A 17,614-nucleotide genomic window follows, 5' to 3' on the forward strand; every position below is an offset into this window, starting at 1 on the left:
CGTTTGTTTGTAGCGCCCCGATAACGATGCTTGGATTAGCGCGCGATTTTTTCGTGATTAAACCCGTGCTCTCGTATCGGTGACCTCACGCGTCACGAAGCTCTCGGTGCCTTTTGGGGGGAATTTTCAAGTTTACTGCCCATGGTCACCGTGCCGTCGTGATAATGGAGAGCAGGTGGATGTGTTGTGAGGGTCACGAATCGTGATAGAATGTGACGTTTGCAGGCGGCTTCCCAATAGTTGTGGGGTCCGAGACGACGACCGATTATAAAGCGCGCACGATTGGAGCAACGGTGATTAGGGGACTGCTTAGAGAGCGACCGCCACATCGTACGATATCGGAGTCGTTTCGAGAGGGATTCCAGGGTCCGCCGCTGATACCGCCTTGAACCGTGTCGTGTAGGTGGTGTCCGTCAGCCAGAAGACAGCCATCTTCTCGAGCCCGGCGCAACAGTGCCTCCTTATCAGCTACCGCCGAGGAATGCGGCCTGATTGGACCCGTTGACTTGTTGACAACGATTGTACACCTTCATCAATAATGAAACAATTGGACGCGAGTGGGCAACGGCGCGGCGCTAGTTACCGACGTCGTCGTCGTCGTCCTGTGGAGCCATCGGATCCCATATCTCAACTACCGCAAACTTTCTGCGTAGTTTGCGTGGCCCAAAAAACGCTTGAGGCGGATTTATGTAACAAAAGTAATAATTGGCGCACGAGCCAGGCGTGATTCTCTTCAAGTTGTTTGACTCCCGTGCGCTCCACTTTAACGGGCGATCACTAAGCTCTTTTCCGACTTCTTGCGCCATAGTCATAGGTCCAGGGTAAATATTTTGCTGTTCCCGCAGCTCGGTTTTATCTTACTGCTGTCGGTCGGTCAGGCAGGCTGAATAAACGTTATGGCTGCACACTGTGATGGCGCTCTACGCCGTATCATCGCAACCGGAGCCACGTGACTAATAGCACCGCGGCGCAAAGTGGCCGCGGCCAGCCGCGTCAGATTTTTGATGCGCCAAAGACGTAAATCATTCGGAGGAGGGCCGCTTCCGATGGACAGTTGAAATTTCCACATGCATCGGAACAATCGTTCTCACGGCAGCACGAACCACTTAACGATCGTATCGGGGCGATAAATGTGTGCATTCGACCACTTCCAAAGGGGGCGGGCTTCCGTCCGGTGTCCGTCCACGTGGCCACACGTTGCGCTATTTTCCGCCACCGCAAAATCTGCCTCATTCAGAGTGTTCTGCAAACAAATGTTTTACAATTTATTAATGAAGTATTATTATCGGTTCTGTGTCGTCTTTTGCAGGAACTCCTTTGAACGGAAAGGATCGGCATGCTTAGCACTGTGATGCTGTAAACAAATACGATTGCCCCTCTCACAAGTACAACAAAACCTTAACGTCAAAAGTAAGGCTCCTGGTGGAGCGACGCACACTCTTTTCACCCATCAAACGACAGCACCGGTACCCGGTACCGACAGTAGCGGCTCAAAATGAATGGATTATCAACGCTCAACAGGCTGCTGGGAAAGAGAAACAAAGATGGTAGGTCGCCTCTGGGTAAACGTGGTCCCAAATACTTACCCTCCATGGTTTTGTTTTAGTTTCCAAATCTACATCCAACCTAAGTCGGTCCAGCACCAATCTGGACGCCTCTAGTCAGTACAACAGCAAAGTCATACAGCTGCCGATCGTACCGAACGCACCGTACGAGCAGACATTCCGCGTGACGGTGCTGCTGCCGCGCGACCAGCTGTACGTGGCGCGGGTCGGTGCGAAAACCAAACTGTCCACCCTGCTCGATCAGGTGTGCAGCGACAAGCTGCTGGACGCACAGAAGTACGTGTTCCGCCATCCGGCCGACTTCCAGCATGGGTTCGAGCTGGACATGAACATTGGCGAGGTGGGACTGAGCGAGATCCGGCTGATGTCGCGCAAGGAACTGGAAGCCCTCCGCAACAGCGACTACCGGCTGAGCACAAGCGACATCTTTCGGATGCACCAGAAAACGGCCCGGGAAACCACCACAGGCGGAACGTCCCTGTCGTCGTCGGACTTGAGCCGCACGTCGAAGCTGGTACCGAAAACGACCTCACCGTACAGTTCGACCAACTCGCTCAATTCCATGGACTCGTCCGGGGTGAGTTCGAGTTCGCGGGGTGGTGGTACCAACGGTGGCCATGCTGGTAATGGCCATCACCACCACCAGCCGCAGCCGCAGCAACAGCAGCCGGCGGCACCGCCAGTGGCACCGACACGTAAGAAGCGGGCTGCCCCGAGACCCCCGAGCCAGAATTCCATCCCGGAGGTGCGGCCCGTCGTGCAGCACACACCGAACGGGGCCACCGTTGAGAAGCAACCGCCGGAGGACCCCCATATTTTCAAAGAACCCCAGTTACCGCCCTACTCCAGGCAAAACTTTCACGTCTCAACACCGGATCTGTACGATCGGGAACCGAAAGCGGTTGATATTCTGAACAACAACAACGGCACTGGCAAGGGTAGCAGTGGCAGTGACCAACTGAACGGTTACGCGATGGCGGAGGCGAACAACAACAACAACAACAATCACGTCATGACCTCGGCCATGGTGCTAGAGGAGGAAGACCGGAAGAATCTGCTCAACACCAAGACGTCGTTCAGCACGCTCAAGAACCGGCCTACCTCGATGTACATCATCCGTGAGCCGGAAGCGGCTCCACTGCAGCGATCGAGCGAGAACGGTGGCAGCATGATGGACATTAACCACTCGCGAGCTTCTTCCAGCTGCTCGGACGCGAAGGATCCGCGCGATTTCCAGGATATGCCGGAACCAACACCCAGAAAGCGCTTGAATTCAAACGGTAAGAAGGGCGCATACCCGGTGGTCAAGACAGATTTATTTTAATGCAAATATGTTCTTTCTTTCGGTACAGCGAAAAAATCGAAAGCTCCAGCACCACCACCGAGAGCGAAAATGGTCATTACGCCCGTGCCGACACCTTCGCCGAGAGCGCTCACCCGTTCGACGCTGGATCTTCTACGGGACAACGATGTGGCAATCTCCGAGACGGATTCCAACTTTAGCAGCGAACCGGACGATACGCATCGCAACAGAGGTACGACGGGGAACCCTGGGCAATTCCAGCAGCAACACACGGCCTCACCTTTTTCTCCGTTTTATAGAATCGCGATTGAATGCCGTCAACGGAAGCGTACATCGAGCCCCCCCAGCAGCATCATCCGTCGCTAATGCCGCGGTTCAGCAGAACGTGTCAAAGGTGATGCTAAACGTCGAACAGGCTCCCAACGGCCAAACCCCGGCGGCCAACGGTGTTGAGAAGAAGCACCAGAAGACCGGCTCAACCTCGTCGGTGTCGATCAAAATCGGCGGTCCGGCGGATCAGTCGTCCGCTCCGCAGCTGTCCTCCAAGCCGACCACTCCGATCGTTTCGAAGGTGCAGATCGGTAGCGGACCAGAGACACCGTCGTCACCGTCACCCGGTGACAACAGCTCCGATGAGGAGATTAAAATCTACAACATCGAGTCCGGCAAGGCGATGATCAAGAAGAAGGTGTGTCCCGCGCCGGAGCAGAAGGCGGAGGTTGCCACTAAACCGGCCACCAATGGTTCACACAATGGAACGGGCCACAAGGAACCACAACCGAACGGTGGTGGCGGGGCGGCCGATGAGGAGCAGTGGACTTACACGCTCCCTGCGCCGCCAAAGTTTGCCGACTCGTCGATCAAGGCGAACGACTATGACGAACGGCATCAGTTCTATCGGCCAGCGTCAACCTTCGTCGATAACACGACACTCCGCACCGACATGCTGACGGTGATGTCGGACGAAACGGTCGATCGTATTAAGCCCTTCTTCCAGGAACGGTTGCAGACAATGGAACTGAATCTTCCGACCGAGAGCCGTCGCCACGGGGCCGAGAGCCCGACGAGCGATACCACGACGCACGTTTCGGATACCGGTGTGCCGCACATCAGTTCGGACCTGGAGGACGGTTACCGGGTCGGTGCCGACGGTGGCGATCGAACACAACCACCGGTTCTGAACACCAACGAGGACACACGCGAAGCGCGTGAAGTTTGGCTGCAAACGCTCGAGAAACGGCGCGAAAAGATCATCGAAAGTGAGCTGGCGACGCTCAGTGAGTCGATTGGTGGCAAACCGTCGATCGTGGCACCGGCCCCGCGCTTGGTCTCACCACCGGAAGCGGTGATCGAACGGAAGAGTAGCGTCATGAACGAGTTGAACCAATTGTTGCGCGACGGCGTCGAGTTGACGCGCAAGGAAGATGCCGACATTGCGGTCGCCACCAACCGGAGCACTTTGGCCAACTTCAAGATATCGACGTACAGTTCAGAGAATAAGGAAAACATCGTCACGAGCACCACAACGATTATCGAACAGCAGCAGGAAGTGATCGTGGACAAAGTTACAACCGGGGATCCGCCGACTGGCGGAAGCAAGGACCTCCAGCAGACCGAACCGTTCACACTCGCGCTTGAAGAAGAAGCGAAGGAACCGATCGCCGAGGTTATCGCATACCGGAAGACATCCGCCGATGCCGGCACACGCAAAGCGCACTCGTTGACGCAGAGCAGCGATGAAGATGATGCGACGCATCGCCACAGCAACGGCTACCAGGCGGGAAGCGCAAAGAAAGAGCTGGCCCCGGTAAAACGGCGCAGTCTAACGATGCTCAACAAGAGCCCGCGGGTGATCAACCGGTCCGATTCCTTCCACTCCACGCGCTCCGACTACATCCAATCGCTACACTCCCCGGTACAGCCGGTGCCATCGGCGGGATCGAAGCTGCACCTTACCCCGCGCAGCACGTCGTACATCTCGCTCATCGGTGCCCAGCGCTGGGAGAACCGGGCCTCGGTCAACGGTGGACTAGCAACCTCGTTCAGTCGCCGCAAGTCGACCAGTGAGCTGAGCATTTGCGATTCTCCGTCACTCCAGAGTTTGGAGGTGATTAAGAACATTCTCAACACATCGCGCAAAAACAGCATCAACAATCTACATCACGCCACTGGTACCGTGGCGGCTGGTGCAACGGAACAGAACGGGTCAGGAGCTGGGATGGGTGAGGAGATTGCCCTTCCCTCGATGGCCGCCATCAAGCGGAATAGCTTCACCGACATTTCGACGCTGGCGCAGCTGAACGGGAAGGTGGTTCAGTTGAACGGTGTCGCGAGTGGAGTGTCCGTACGCAAGGACAACATCGAGGAAGCGAAGGTTGAGGAACAGGAGCAGGAACCCGAACCCGAACCAACCCGCGATCAGGGTGAGGTGAAACCGCAGGCGGAACCCGTTGCACTTTGCGTGCTCGAGAAGGATGTCCTGGACGTCGTCGAGAAGCCTAAAGTGGAACCGGAGATTGTGAAAGATGTCGAGGAACCGAAAGAACCGATAAAGTTGGTTAGTGCGGCGTCTGAAGAAGTTAACGGCGGTGACCCGAAAGCGTCAATCCAGGATCTGGCCAGTGAGTCGAAGAGCGACGATGAGAAGCTGCTACAGAACCAACATCAGCAGCAGCAACAGAGCGTCGTGAAGGAACCGCAAACCACTGTCGTAAGCATCACCACGACCAGCACGGTCGTAAGTAGCTCCAGCTCGAACGCCGCCGTGGATAAGCCGTCGAACGATACCGACACCAAGAAGTGGACCTACCAGGGACCTCCGACTATCAGTTTCGCGACGTGGAACGAGCGGCCCAAGATCGATGTGTCGATCAAGTCCGATCGCGATTATCGGTTCGGTGGCAGCTCCACCCTGCCCCGTGGTTTCCGGAACGTCAACAACGTGAGCAGCACCAAGATCAGCATCGGTCCGGGCGGTAGCTCGACCACGGAAACCACCACCTCGGTGCGTCGAACGATTCACGAGGTCCAGGGACGGGACGATACCGAGCCAACCGCATCCAATGTGCCATTAAAGGCGTCACAGGAACGCCAAGAAACGGTGGTGGCGGTAACGGCCCGGCTCGCGACCGGCGCTGCTGCACCGAAACCGATCGCCGTGCACTCGACATCACTGACGACGATTGGTGGCAGCACCACCACCACCACCACGCCGTCGCCACCAGGCGAACGTTTGCCCATCGTTCGGGCGGTCGAATACAAGAAGAATGTGGTCCAGCGCCAACCACCACCACCGGTGGAACCAAAGCCTTCGTACTTCTACGAAACATTCTCCCGAAGCGACACCAGCAACAGTACCTCGACCACCAGTTCCATCGGTAACGTTAGCAGCGTTAGCGTCAACGGGAGTGGCGGATCGACCACGACCACCATCAGCCGGTTGAGCCTCGGGCCGAAGCCAGCGACCATGCTGCAGCCAACGGTGCGTGGGTTCAAATCGCTGGACGAGGCCACCGTCGGAACATCATCTACCACCATCACCGGTCCACGGTTGCGGCCCGTTTCGATGATCGATACGAGCGTGCTGCGAAAATCGACCATTCCGATCGTACCGGAGGAGGTGCCTTCCCATTCGCTTCCCTTCTCGCAGCACACGTTGCGCCGCACCGGGCTAAAGGAGAAGATCCTTGCCAAAGACCCGGTCCCGGCCAGGGTTGAGTCGGCTACGGTACCCGCACCGGTTACGGGTACGACGAACGTAGTCAACGGCGGTGCTACAGTAGAACCTCCAATTCCCGCACCAACACGGCCAGTCACGCTCACGGCGTCCATGCCTTCACCACCACCTCCGCCACCAACACTGCAGAGCCCAGTGGCTCCGGTAAGCCTCAAGCCAACCCAACCCGTTGTGCGAGGAGCGATCGTGAAGAAGTCTCCTGCGAACCCTGCCGCTGGCGGCGCGCCAGTCATCGACCCTCGAACGGCTCTGCTCGATGCCATTCGGGGCTTTAACAAGGGCTCACTACGAAAGTAGACAGACTGGGGGTGGGGGACGTGAGGTCACGTCTAGGGAAACGACCAAAGCTGTGTCAGTGTGTGCGTATGTGTGGCAGGATCAATTTTCGATTGTTATTTGTTCGTTTCTTTAGTTTGAACTGCTCTTTCTACTTTTCGTCGTTCGAGTTTCATCCCTTATCGAAAGCATGCTGCCATGTTTGGGCATTTTTTCTGCATTGTTTCATCTCTTTTTATCTTTGTTACTCTTTTTAATCGTTAATCACATTTCACACGCACAGACAGGGCACAATACACAGTAAAGCCCTGTTTGTAGCAATAACAGTCGACTGAATAGAGGAGAACCGAATTTAACGGTTGGCTTTATCAATGGGTAATGAAGTGATCGAATTTGCACGCTCAAACCCAGAACGTTATGCGCACTTGGCTGGGCAAAACAAGCTTTCGTTCTTTGTTTTTCGGTTTTGTAAATGTTCTTCGCCAGGGTTTTCTTACAAATGAAGCACTAAAACAAGTAAAAAGGATAGGCTATAAAAACCCCACACGCGTACTCGTACCAAGTTGTATTGTTAAGGCTCTGTAAATCATTGTCCTCTACTGTCGGACACGGGATGGCGGCAAAATGGCCGCACGGTTCTTCCGCCAGCAGTAGAAGCACGCACCATACTAAAACGCTGCTAACATAGCCGTTTTGTTGCAGCTTGGAACTATACAAAACGATCGTTGCACATTGGCTTCCACTTTGTATAGTTCACTTCTGCGGTTGTTTATCGTTAGTCTGTAAGGGGAATGTCTAATACATACTTTTATAGTCTACTAGTTTTTTTTAGAATGAAATAAAAAATGTGGATATTACAATTACTTGAAACACAATGAGTACTGGATGTTTCAAGGAAGAGCTCATGATTCTACGGTACTTAAACCGTTCATTCCATTCGGCAGGGATCAAATAGGGGAAATATTTATGTTGCGCTGCACAGAAATCACCCAAAATCGCCTGATGGGTATGCAATCTGCTTAACGCCCGAAAAAAAAAAAACAATTTAAATCCAAAATGCATGCACCACGCTTGGAAACTGCTGTGCACAACGAGCGACCTTCCGGCCTCGGCCTGGTGCCCTACTGCGATGGACGGCTTTGCCTCGGCGCGTTAAGTATTAATGCGTCAATCTCGAATCACGAGAAACTAAAAATTAGCCCCCGCGCGTAGCGAAGTTTACGGCCAGTAGATTGCTGAAAGCAAATAAAATATCTTCATTCCTTACACTCATTCAAGAGAAGAACTTCCCTTTTCTTTTAAACCCATATTCAACGTGCACGGCTGCACCAATAAACCATCGAAATGAATCAATCTTTCGATTATCTAATGAGCTAATAAGCCGTTACTCAACAGTTTGCAGCGTTTTGCTTTTATTATTCAGTGCCACCGGTAGACCTGCGGCAGATCAGTGCCAGACTGGGCGATAAGATTACGAGTAATCCAGCCACCCGTGGCCTATCAGCCACACCGATCGGCGTGCGAGTATTGTGGATGACTTTCCATTTTCGGTCAGTAGCTTCCGTGTAACCGGGCCCGGGGACCGTGGGTAGTGGGCAACCCATTTCCTTCCTTCCAACCTTGGAGCGAACAGGGAAGGATCCGGCGAGCGGTGGTCCCCGAGGTGGGTTTATTTGGCTGTTCTGGTGTGTAAGATTTCCCGAAGGGCGATAAAGATAAAGCTCGCTCGGTTCGGCCCGCTTATGTCACGGCCCGCGTACTATTTAATGGCTGCGGGGGGCCCGTAACACCGTTTAGTTGTCGATCGAATATTCGCACGCAAGCAGGATGAAGTTGGGTGCAAATCAAAAGCTACTGGTGGCCGCGCTGCTGCTGGCCGTGGTCGCGGTGGTGTCGAGCAAGTCGCTCGACAAGATCCGCCGGATGCCACCGGGCATCGAGCGGATGTTTAGCCACACCCAAGGGCCCCAGCCACCGAAGGGATACGTCTCGCAGAACCCGCGCACTGTCGAGGGTCGCTTCTCGGCCAAGGTTGATCATTTCAACCCGCAGAGCCGCGACATGTTTGAGTTCAACTACCTGCACAACGACCAGTACTACCGGCAGGGAGGCCCCCTGTTCGTGGTGGTCCCTGGCCACTATCCGCTCAACTCGTACTTCATGGAGAACAGCCACTTCCGGGATGTGGCCGCCTTGAACGGAGCGTGGTTGGCGACCTTCGAGCATCGCTACTTCGGAGCCAGTGTGCCCGTACCGTAAGTATTGGCCCCCATTGGACCATTTCTAGTGTTCCGTTAGATCTGGAGTAAAGGTGTCTGTTCTCGGCTGTTGCACCAAAGTGTTGATTACGTGTTGATAAAAGCCCTTCTTCTCTGTTCGTTTAGGAACCTATCTGCCGCAAACATGCGCTTCCTGCGCACGGAGCAGGTCCTGTTCGATCTGATCGAGTGGATCGACTTCCTGAAGCGCGAGGTCGTCGGGGACCCGAACGCACGCGTGATCCTGCACGGAGTCGCTTACGGTGGGTCGCTCGCGTCCTGGGCTCGCCAGCGCTTCCCGAACATCATCGACGGTGCGTGGGCCTCCAGCGCGCCGGTCCGCGCCACCTCCAGTTTCCCCGAGTTCGCCGAGGATGTCGGACAACTCATCCGCTCATATGGTGGTGACGAGTGTTACAACCGCATCTTCCAGGCCTTCCACACGGCCCAGAACCTGCTCGATGCCGGCCAGACCACCCTGTTGTCGAACATGTTCAACACCTGCGACCCGATCAACGTGAGCGATCCGATCGAGGTTGAACTGTTCTTCTTCGCCATGATGCTGTCGCTCGAGGCTGCCATGGTGGAGGATCTGGAAATCGAGAGCCTTGAGCGCGTGTGTAACGCCCTCACGAGCACCCAGTTTGATACCGGCCTCGACGCGCTGTCCAATTTACTGATGGACCGCTACGCCGATGCCCGCGAGTGCTTCGACCTGTCGTTCGAGAACTTTGTCCGCTACCTGACCGACGAGGACATTGAGGCGGAGCAGAACCTCGAGTACGGTCTGCGGCAGTCCAACTACCACGACTGCACCGAATTCGGCCTGTTCCCGACGCTCTCGTCGGCCAACCAGCCGTTCGGTGACCGCGTCACGTACGCGCTGTTCCTGGCCGAGTGTCAGGCCGCGTTCGGCGAGTGGCTTACCCAGGAAGTCGTGTTTGATGGCGTGCGGTTGACCAACTTCCACTTCGGCGCGACCGACCCGCGCACTACGAACGTGCTCTTCACGCACGGTGCCCGCGACCCGATCCGCCACCTCGGCATCACCTCCTACACGAACCTGCTCGCCAACGCCCGCGTCACTCCAGGCGAGTTCCTCGGCGCGGACATCGTCTCCATCTCCGGCTTCGACTCGGAGGAGCTGCTCGAGACGAAGCACATGGCCGAGGAGTACATCGTCACCTGGCTCGGTTCGCAAATCAACCCGTTCCGGAAGTAGAATTCAACGCGCCGACCAGCTCTTTGCGTACCTTCTTCTAGAAGGAACCAGTGACCGTAATCATAGATAAATAAAACACACGATAAACGATAATGCAAATGCTTTCGCTTCCTTCCGGATTTGAGTGGGGCCTTCAACGGAACCCGCAGATTGATGAGTTGGAGAAGGCACCCCAAATAAGTGATTTCGGACCTGGGCCTTGAGGTGGCGGGCAGTTTAGATTAGAGCCGAGGGCCGCAAGGTAGATTTACTCATTTACAGCCCTATCTGGGCCCAGGCCTTCGCCTGTTTATCTGAACATGTTGCTGATGACGATAACTGAGCTACCACAGCTGCTACCAAAGCAGCAGGGCCAATATTGTGAATTGGGCCCCGATGCAAAGACATTTGCCAGATAACGGAAGCCGCCCGTCGAGAAGTACCGACGAATCTATAAGAAAGATTGTTTATTCACATATTTTATAAAAAAATTGAAAAAAAAATGTTCTCGAGGAAGTCTTTGAGACCTATTGATTCCTATGCTCCGATTGACATTCTCGTCCTGGAGTACTGCAGGTTACCTTCTTGTGCCATCGTTGAAGTCTCCGTCGAAGTGCCCCAATAAAACGACGTTCCGACAATCGGTAGGCCACATCTTTAGCACCACTCCAATTCGCGACCGCAACTGCTTACGTAGTTGCCCAACGGTATCCCGAGGACCAGCGCCATTCCTTATCTCTCTCTCACCGTCTCTTTCTTTCTATGTTCATTCCCTGCCTTATCGAGTCGGTAACAGAATGGGCAGCGTGTACTTTCCGTCCATGAAACCGTTCCTTCTGCCCGCCCGTTGTGATAACGTGGCGCACGTTTATGGCCCTGCCTAACGATGGCCTCCTCCATGAGGACCTCGGTAGGTAAATCGTGTTGTGATGTAAATAGGGTACCAATTACACTACTGGCCAGTTTAAGTTGGTCTGAGTGTTGGCACCTAAGTGAGTGCCCGGCGATGGTGAGTTCCAGGACCACAGATCCACCACCGGATTCCATTACCATCGGACTATTTAACCGGTGGCAGTCACCCCCGGGACGTTTCAGTTGTGACCTCGGGTTAGCAAAGAGGTTTAGAAGGAAGGACTTTACGTAAAAAACAACTAATAATGAAGCTATTGGCCGCGATGTTGCTGGTGGCCCTGGTGGCCACCGTATCGGTGGCGAAGAACGTGCCCAAGGGATCGAGGATGCTCGAGGTGATGAGTCGGATGCTTCGTGGAGTCAGCGGCCAGCCCCCGAAGGCGCCGGAAGGCTACGTGCCCGATCCACGCACCGTCGAGGGCCGGTTCAATGCCCGGGTCAACCACTTCGATCCGCAGAACCGGGACATGTTCGAGTTCAACTACTTGCACAACGACCAGTATTACCGCCAGGGTGGCCCACTGTTCGTGGTGGTCGGTGGCCACCACCGCATCGATCCGTACTTCATGGAAAACAGCCACTTCCGGGATGTGGCCGCATTGAACGGAGCGTTCCTGGCGACCAACGAGCACCGCTACTTCGGACGTAGCTCCCCGACTGAGTAAGTAGTGCCAGACATTAAGTGCCACGGACCACGGCGACGTTGACTTCCATTCTTCCTCAGGGACTATTCGTCGGAGAATCTGCGGTTCCTGCGCACCGAGCAGGCCCTGTTCGATCTGATCGAGTGGATCGACTTCCTGAAGCGCGAAGTGATGGGTGACCCGAACGCCCGCGTGATCCTGCACGGGGTCGGCTACGGTGGGGCGCTGGCCACCTGGGCCCGGCAGCGCTTCCCGAACATCGTCGACGGTGCGTGGGGCTCCAGCGCTCTCGTGCGCGCCACCGTCGATTTCAGCGAGTTTACCGAGGACTTTGGCAACACGATCCGCATCAAGGGCAGCGACGAGTGCTACAACCGCATCTTCATCGCGTTCCACACGGCCGAGAATCTGCTCGAGGCCGGCCAGACCGCAGTGGTGTCGGACATGTTCAACGTGTGCGAGCCGATCGATGTCACCAACGATCTGCAGGTCGAACTGTTCCTGCACCTGATGACGCTGTCGCTCGAGCTGTCCATGTTCGAGGGCTTCGACATCGAGAACATCCGCACGGTGTGTGACCAGCTGACCGATCCGACCTTCGACAGGTCCATGGAGGCGTTGGCCGAGTACCTGAAGAACCGATACGCCGAGGTCAGCGACTGTTTCGACCTGTCGTTCGAGAACTTCATCTCGATCCTGGGCGACGAATCGATCGAGGCTCCCCAGAACCTGGAGTACGGACTGCGTCAGCTCAACTACCACATCTGCACCGAGTTTGGCTTCTTCCAGTCGGCGCAATCGCGCGACCAACCGTTCGGCTCCAAGGTCACCTACGACCTGTTTCTGGCCGAGTGTGCGGCCGTGTTCGGTGAGTGGCTGACCCCGGACGTGCTCTACGATGGGGTGCGGCTGACCAACTTCCACTTCGGCGCGACCGATCCGCGCACCACGAACGTGCTCTTTACGAACGGTGGCATCGATCCGTTCCGCTTCGTCTCGATCACCTCCTACACGAACCTGCTCGCTAACGCCCGGGTCACGCCCGCCGCCTTCTTCAGCGAGGACATTCGCTCGATCTCCGGCTTCGACTCGGAGGAGCTGCTCGAGACGAAGCACATGGCCGAGGAGTACATCGTCACCTGGCTCGGTTCGCAAATCAACCCGTTCCGGAAGTGAGGCGTAGCCGGCCAACGGGCGGGCGGTCCGCCCAGCGTAATGTAAGGGAATTCTTTTCGTTCAATTACCGACCATAAAACGGGCCTTGATAGTGAGTGGCCACCACACGATAAAGGCACGGTGTCGTTACTTTACTTGGGCTTTTGGCGGTTTGTGTTGGGGTTTGCAGTTTATGACCCAGCACAGGAGATACGCAGTTCGTGCGACCACGGGCGGCGATCCTCGTTCGATACGCGTGCGCAGGGCCACCTGCAAATGGGCACCACAGTGGGATTTATCACGCGATGGCGATTAGCGGCGATCGCGGTTTGCTAGATTAGATCAGTCCGCTCAGCAGCGGAAACGAAGGCAACGCGTGTCCGGGGTTTCGCCTGCGATGCATTGCACGTCTATCGGTAGGGACCTATTGGTTCCGATTATCTTGGGCGAGTTCGATAGAACATCAACCGTCAACAGAAGCCGTTGATTACATTCCCGTATCACGCACACCGTGCCGATCTTGATCGATAAGATATTCTGCAACGGGATGGCATTCGAGGCTGCGCTGCTTCCTGTTTGCAACACTGATCGGTCCGCGTCATAAGCAGCTGCCACAGCTAGGTCATAAAAATCATTACGCATAAACCAATCAACTTCCGAACCATTGTTTTCTCGCGTGACCGCCCCGGTAATCGGGGAAGCGGAATTGCGATAACGGTTGCAGCTCCTAATCGTTATCAAAACCTCATTTCTGAAACCAGGCGCTCCATTACTCGCTCTAATTCTTAGATTAAGCTAATCTCATTTCAATGATTCATAATCCCTCGCAAGGGAACGGTGATTGGTAAAGCCGCATTTTGGCTTACGTTTTATCGTATAAAATATCAAACTGATACTTTGCCAGTACGAACCTGTGTCGTGTTAAGCGTTTGGACCATTGTGTATAATAATTAAACATTTTTCCGGTGTATTCGGTAATCGATGAAAGTTGATTGATTATTCGATCAATTTGTCCAACGACAACGATTGTAACAATCAACAATAAACACGCGCCCCATTCATCCAAGCTTGAAGCTAAGGTTTCCCGTCGATTGCAGCTGCATCCATATTCTGACGGAAACTAATCTACCATTGTATGAACAAAATTGTCTTCTTTAGTGCTTGAAGGGCACTTCGTTGATTGGGTTTATTTTATACAGACACCAGTCTTCTTTAACCAATGAATTTGATTTCGATTAATTGCTTTCAATGTGTTCGGAAGTCAGATTGTACCCGTAGACCGCATCAACAGCCAGGTCATGGAGGTGAATCAATCAACCTTACTTTTTGCCACGCACTAACCTCAAAAGGTCTAATCGCGCTTCTCGTGTGAGTGAAACATTTCGTGATATATTTCATACGCAAAAAAAGCTTCTTGAGTTATTATTGCTCAATACGCTGGTTGCGTTCAGCAATACGACTTATCTAATTCGCGCATGGAGGCGCCCGGTACAGTTCTCACACAACAGTGTTATGTACTTACTTACTTATTCCAGCTACAACAGCTGAGCGGTCTTTACCTGCTTCAAGGAACTGGCTCGGTATTTCAAACCACAAAATTATGTTCTTCTTATCGAAGCGTTTTGAACAGCCTGATAGCACTTTGTGTAAGGTTAAGTCTCTACCTACTCCTGAATGGCTGGGAATCCCTGTTTTGGCTATTTCCAGACCGCCAGACTTAGGCAGGCTTTCCAGACCACCGGAAGTCTAATCCAAAAACATTATCAATGGATAGCGTCTTATCGCACCTTATCTTGTTTTGCGATTCTATTTTAAGCGCAACGCGACTACACCTACATACGATTCGGAGTAGCAGATTGATGACAGTGTTCCTTTCGCTTCCGCCCAAAATGGTAGCCTGTGTATTAACACATCTTGCAATCCTTGCAACGATTTGTTGCGCTGCCGCCGCAACATCACCCGTTCATCCCAACAAAGGATCGGTGCCGTTTCTAGCGAACCAATTCACCCATCCACACCCAAACTATATCGCCAACCGCTCGGAGGCACACCGCTTCCGAACGCGCGTCGACCACTTCGATGTCCAGAACAGGGCGACGTTCGAGTTTGACTACCTCTCGAACAGTGAGTACTATCTACCCGGTAGACCAATCTTTATTGTCGTCGGAAGCAACAGCGTCGTCAATGGGTACTTTATCGAAAACGGCCTGTTTCACGATATTGCCCGCGGCGAGAGGGCCTGGCTGTTCGCCAACGAGCATCGCTACTACGGCCGCAGTGCCCCGGTGGAGTAAGTAACTTAATGGGGATGGTATTAGAATTGATTAAAAGATATTTAATTCCTGGCGCAGAAACTACTCCACGGCTAATATGCGCTTCCTGAGCGTGGAACAGGCACTGATGGATCTGATCGAGTGGATCGGTCATCTGCGCACAGAAGTGGTACACGACCCGAAGGCCAAAGTGATTCTGCACGGTATCGGGTACGGTGGTGCCGTCGCAATCTGGGCCCGGCAGCGGTTCCCCAGTTTCATCGACGGTGCCTGGGGTTCAACGCCGTCGGTGATCGCACGGGTCAACTTCCCCGAGTACGGTGAAGACTTGGGCAACACGATTCGCCGGTTGGCAGATGATGAGTGTTTCGGGACCATCTGGCGGGGATTCCGTACCGCCGAGAACCTGATCGATGCCGGGCTGTACGGGCGCGTGTCGGAGATGTTCCGCACCTGTGAACCGCTCGCGGCGGACGACCCGCTGACGGTGGAAACGTTTTTCTACGGGCTCAAGACCTCGATCGAGCAGGAAATGTTCGGTGAAGCGAATCCGCAATCGGTGGTGCGCATGTGCCAGGAGCTGGCGTCCGATTCGGCCGACACGGACCTGGAGGTTCTGGCCAACTTCTTCGCGCGTCGCTACGCCCCGTTCGACTGCGTTGCGCTCGATTTCGAGAGCAACATCGCCAGCGCCTTGTACGAAGATGTTGGTGTGCCGGTGAACGCCGAGCTGGGCGTCCGGCAGCGTTTGTACCAGCTGTGCACGGAGTTTGGCTGGTTCCTGACATCGTCGACATCGGGTGACAGTCCGTTTGGGACGCGCATCACCTACCGGTATTTCATCGACACCTGCCGGGCCGTGTTCGGAGATTGGATCGATCAGGAGATCGTTTACGATGGCGTTCGGTTGACGAACTTGCATTTCGGAGCGGACGACCCACGTGTGACCAACGCGCTGTATGTCAATGCTGAGTTTGACCCAAGCCGGTTTGTGTCGATTACGAGCTACACAAACACAAACGCGAACGCTTTCGTCATCGACGGAGCACTCATAGCAATGGACTGGCTGTCACCGAGCGACGGCGATTCGGATGATTTGAGGCTCATTAAGGAAGAAATTAAAGAGTACGTCTATAGTTGGTTACGCGCTTAACGCGTCCAACTTCCTCCTATGGAGCCCTAATATTCTTTATAAAATTACCATGAAGAAAAAGAATAAAAAACGCAATGTACTAGCAAAAGTACAAGTAGTAGTGACAAACACAATTAGCAAGTAGTAGCAAAAACGCAAACTCAATTTAGTAGTCGCATCACATGGTACATCCAAAAAGAACGATTTAACCAAACAATCAAAAATAAACAACAGTAAAATGAGATTTAAATCTCTCTCTCTCTCTTTCTCTCAGACACACAAATTAAGGATCGATTATATCGAAGCCGACTCGAACGCGAAATTATCGTATTTTTGGAAAAGTTCAAATTAAAACAGTACGCAAATTACGTCGAATCCCGGGACCGGTTGTAACACAGCCGGCCATGGTTTCGATTCCCGATAACGACGTGACACGGGGGTTGGCGCGGGGCTAACAACCCCGCTCGTAAAAACGATCCGTTACGAATAGCACCAGAGATATTAACATTGTCTCTGGTGCAGGCAAAGACCGCTCAGCGGTTGTAGCGCAAAATAAGAAGAAGAAGAAATAAGGATTATGCAAACAAACCGCAAACAAACCAATCCGCAAAAAGCGAGAGAGAGGATGACTGAAGTGTAAACATGAAATTCGTAAACAATGAAAGTCTTAAATAATCGCAGCAGCCTTATCGACGTTTTGCAGCCGTACAGCTCGAGTAGACAGCAATACGTAATAATATAATTCTCTAATTCGCATATGGAGGCGCCTGGTACAGTTCTCACACCACCATGTTTTGTACTGGTTATACAATAAGTTATGCACTTCAACAACAACAACAACAAAGAGCGCTGCTACTGGCCTAAATTTTTTACAACGAAAAAAACAAGGTTGAATTTTTATTTTAGGAAGGTTTAAGAGCAAACGAAATTTAGGAACTACCTATGTTGAAAATATATAAGGACTCTTCGGTTTCAATTAATGCAGTAAACAGATGGGTTGCTGAATTTAAACATGGTCGTACAAACTTTGAAGACGACCCAAGTCAAGAACGTTCATAAACAGCAACAATACTGAAATCTTAGAAAAAATACAGAACCGCTATTTTGTAGCCGTTCCAGATTCTTATTTCAGGGGTGAAATTCATTAATTGGAATCTCA

General features: G+C 53.4%; 4 protein-coding genes across 4 annotated transcripts in view; all 4 read left to right on the forward strand.

Annotated features, from left to right (window-relative positions):
• The first annotated feature begins 1,495 nt into the window (after positions 1 to 1,495).
• Positions 1,496 to 7,235, forward strand: LOC128269858 (uncharacterized). Its single transcript, XM_053007263.1, has 4 exons — positions 1,496 to 1,547; positions 1,607 to 2,845; positions 2,918 to 3,100; positions 3,168 to 7,235. Exons 1-4 carry the CDS (start codon positions 1,496 to 1,498, stop codon positions 6,899 to 6,901), a joined length of 5,208 nt encoding a protein of 1,735 aa, XP_052863223.1. The 3' UTR covers positions 6,902 to 7,235.
• Positions 7,236 to 8,707: 1,472 nt separating this feature from the next.
• Positions 8,708 to 10,360, forward strand: LOC128273821 (putative serine protease K12H4.7). Its single transcript, XM_053011876.1, has 2 exons — positions 8,708 to 9,135; positions 9,265 to 10,360. Exons 1-2 carry the CDS (start codon positions 8,708 to 8,710, stop codon positions 10,358 to 10,360), a joined length of 1,524 nt encoding a protein of 507 aa, XP_052867836.1.
• Positions 10,361 to 11,496: 1,136 nt separating this feature from the next.
• On the forward strand, positions 11,497 to 13,071 carry LOC128274087 (putative serine protease K12H4.7). Its single transcript, XM_053012172.1, has 2 exons — positions 11,497 to 11,912; positions 11,976 to 13,071. The coding sequence occupies exons 1-2, from the start codon at positions 11,497 to 11,499 to the stop codon at positions 13,069 to 13,071; spliced, it is 1,512 nt and encodes a 503-aa protein (XP_052868132.1).
• A 1,868-nt stretch (positions 13,072 to 14,939) lies between these two features.
• The window catches only part of LOC128269808 (putative serine protease K12H4.7), an 8,956-nt gene continuing 6,281 nt past the window's right edge, over positions 14,940 to 17,614 (forward strand). The window contains exons 1-2 of the mRNA XM_053007212.1: positions 14,940 to 15,340; positions 15,402 to 16,452. Of these exons, the coding sequence (XP_052863172.1) occupies positions 14,940 to 15,340; positions 15,402 to 16,452 (1,452 nt within the window). The remainder of the gene's footprint in view (positions 15,341 to 15,401; positions 16,453 to 17,614) is intronic.

Source organism: Anopheles cruzii, chromosome 3 (assembly GCF_943734635.1).
Source record: "Anopheles cruzii chromosome 3, idAnoCruzAS_RS32_06, whole genome shotgun sequence".
NCBI classification, from domain to species: Eukaryota; Metazoa; Arthropoda; class Insecta; order Diptera; family Culicidae; genus Anopheles; species Anopheles cruzii.

Excerpts from the sequence above, each read along its gene's own strand:
- LOC128269858 (XM_053007263.1), top strand. The coding sequence starts at position 1,496 with ATGAATGGATTATCAACGCTCAACAGGCTGCTGGGAAAGAGAAACAAA. Across the intron at positions 1,548-1,606 it reads GGGAAAGAGAAACAAAGATG|TTTCCAAATCTACATCCAAC; the intron begins GTAGGTCGCCTC and ends GTTTTGTTTTAG. Across the intron at positions 2,846-2,917 it reads AAAGCGCTTGAATTCAAACG|CGAAAAAATCGAAAGCTCCA; the intron begins GTAAGAAGGGCG and ends CTTTCGGTACAG.
- LOC128274087 (XM_053012172.1), top strand. The coding sequence starts at position 11,497 with ATGAAGCTATTGGCCGCGATGTTGCTGGTGGCCCTGGTGGCCACCGTA. Across the intron at positions 11,913-11,975 it reads GGACGTAGCTCCCCGACTGA|GGACTATTCGTCGGAGAATC; the intron begins GTAAGTAGTGCC and ends ATTCTTCCTCAG.
- LOC128273821 (XM_053011876.1), top strand. The coding sequence starts at position 8,708 with ATGAAGTTGGGTGCAAATCAAAAGCTACTGGTGGCCGCGCTGCTGCTG. Across the intron at positions 9,136-9,264 it reads GGAGCCAGTGTGCCCGTACC|GAACCTATCTGCCGCAAACA; the intron begins GTAAGTATTGGC and ends CTGTTCGTTTAG.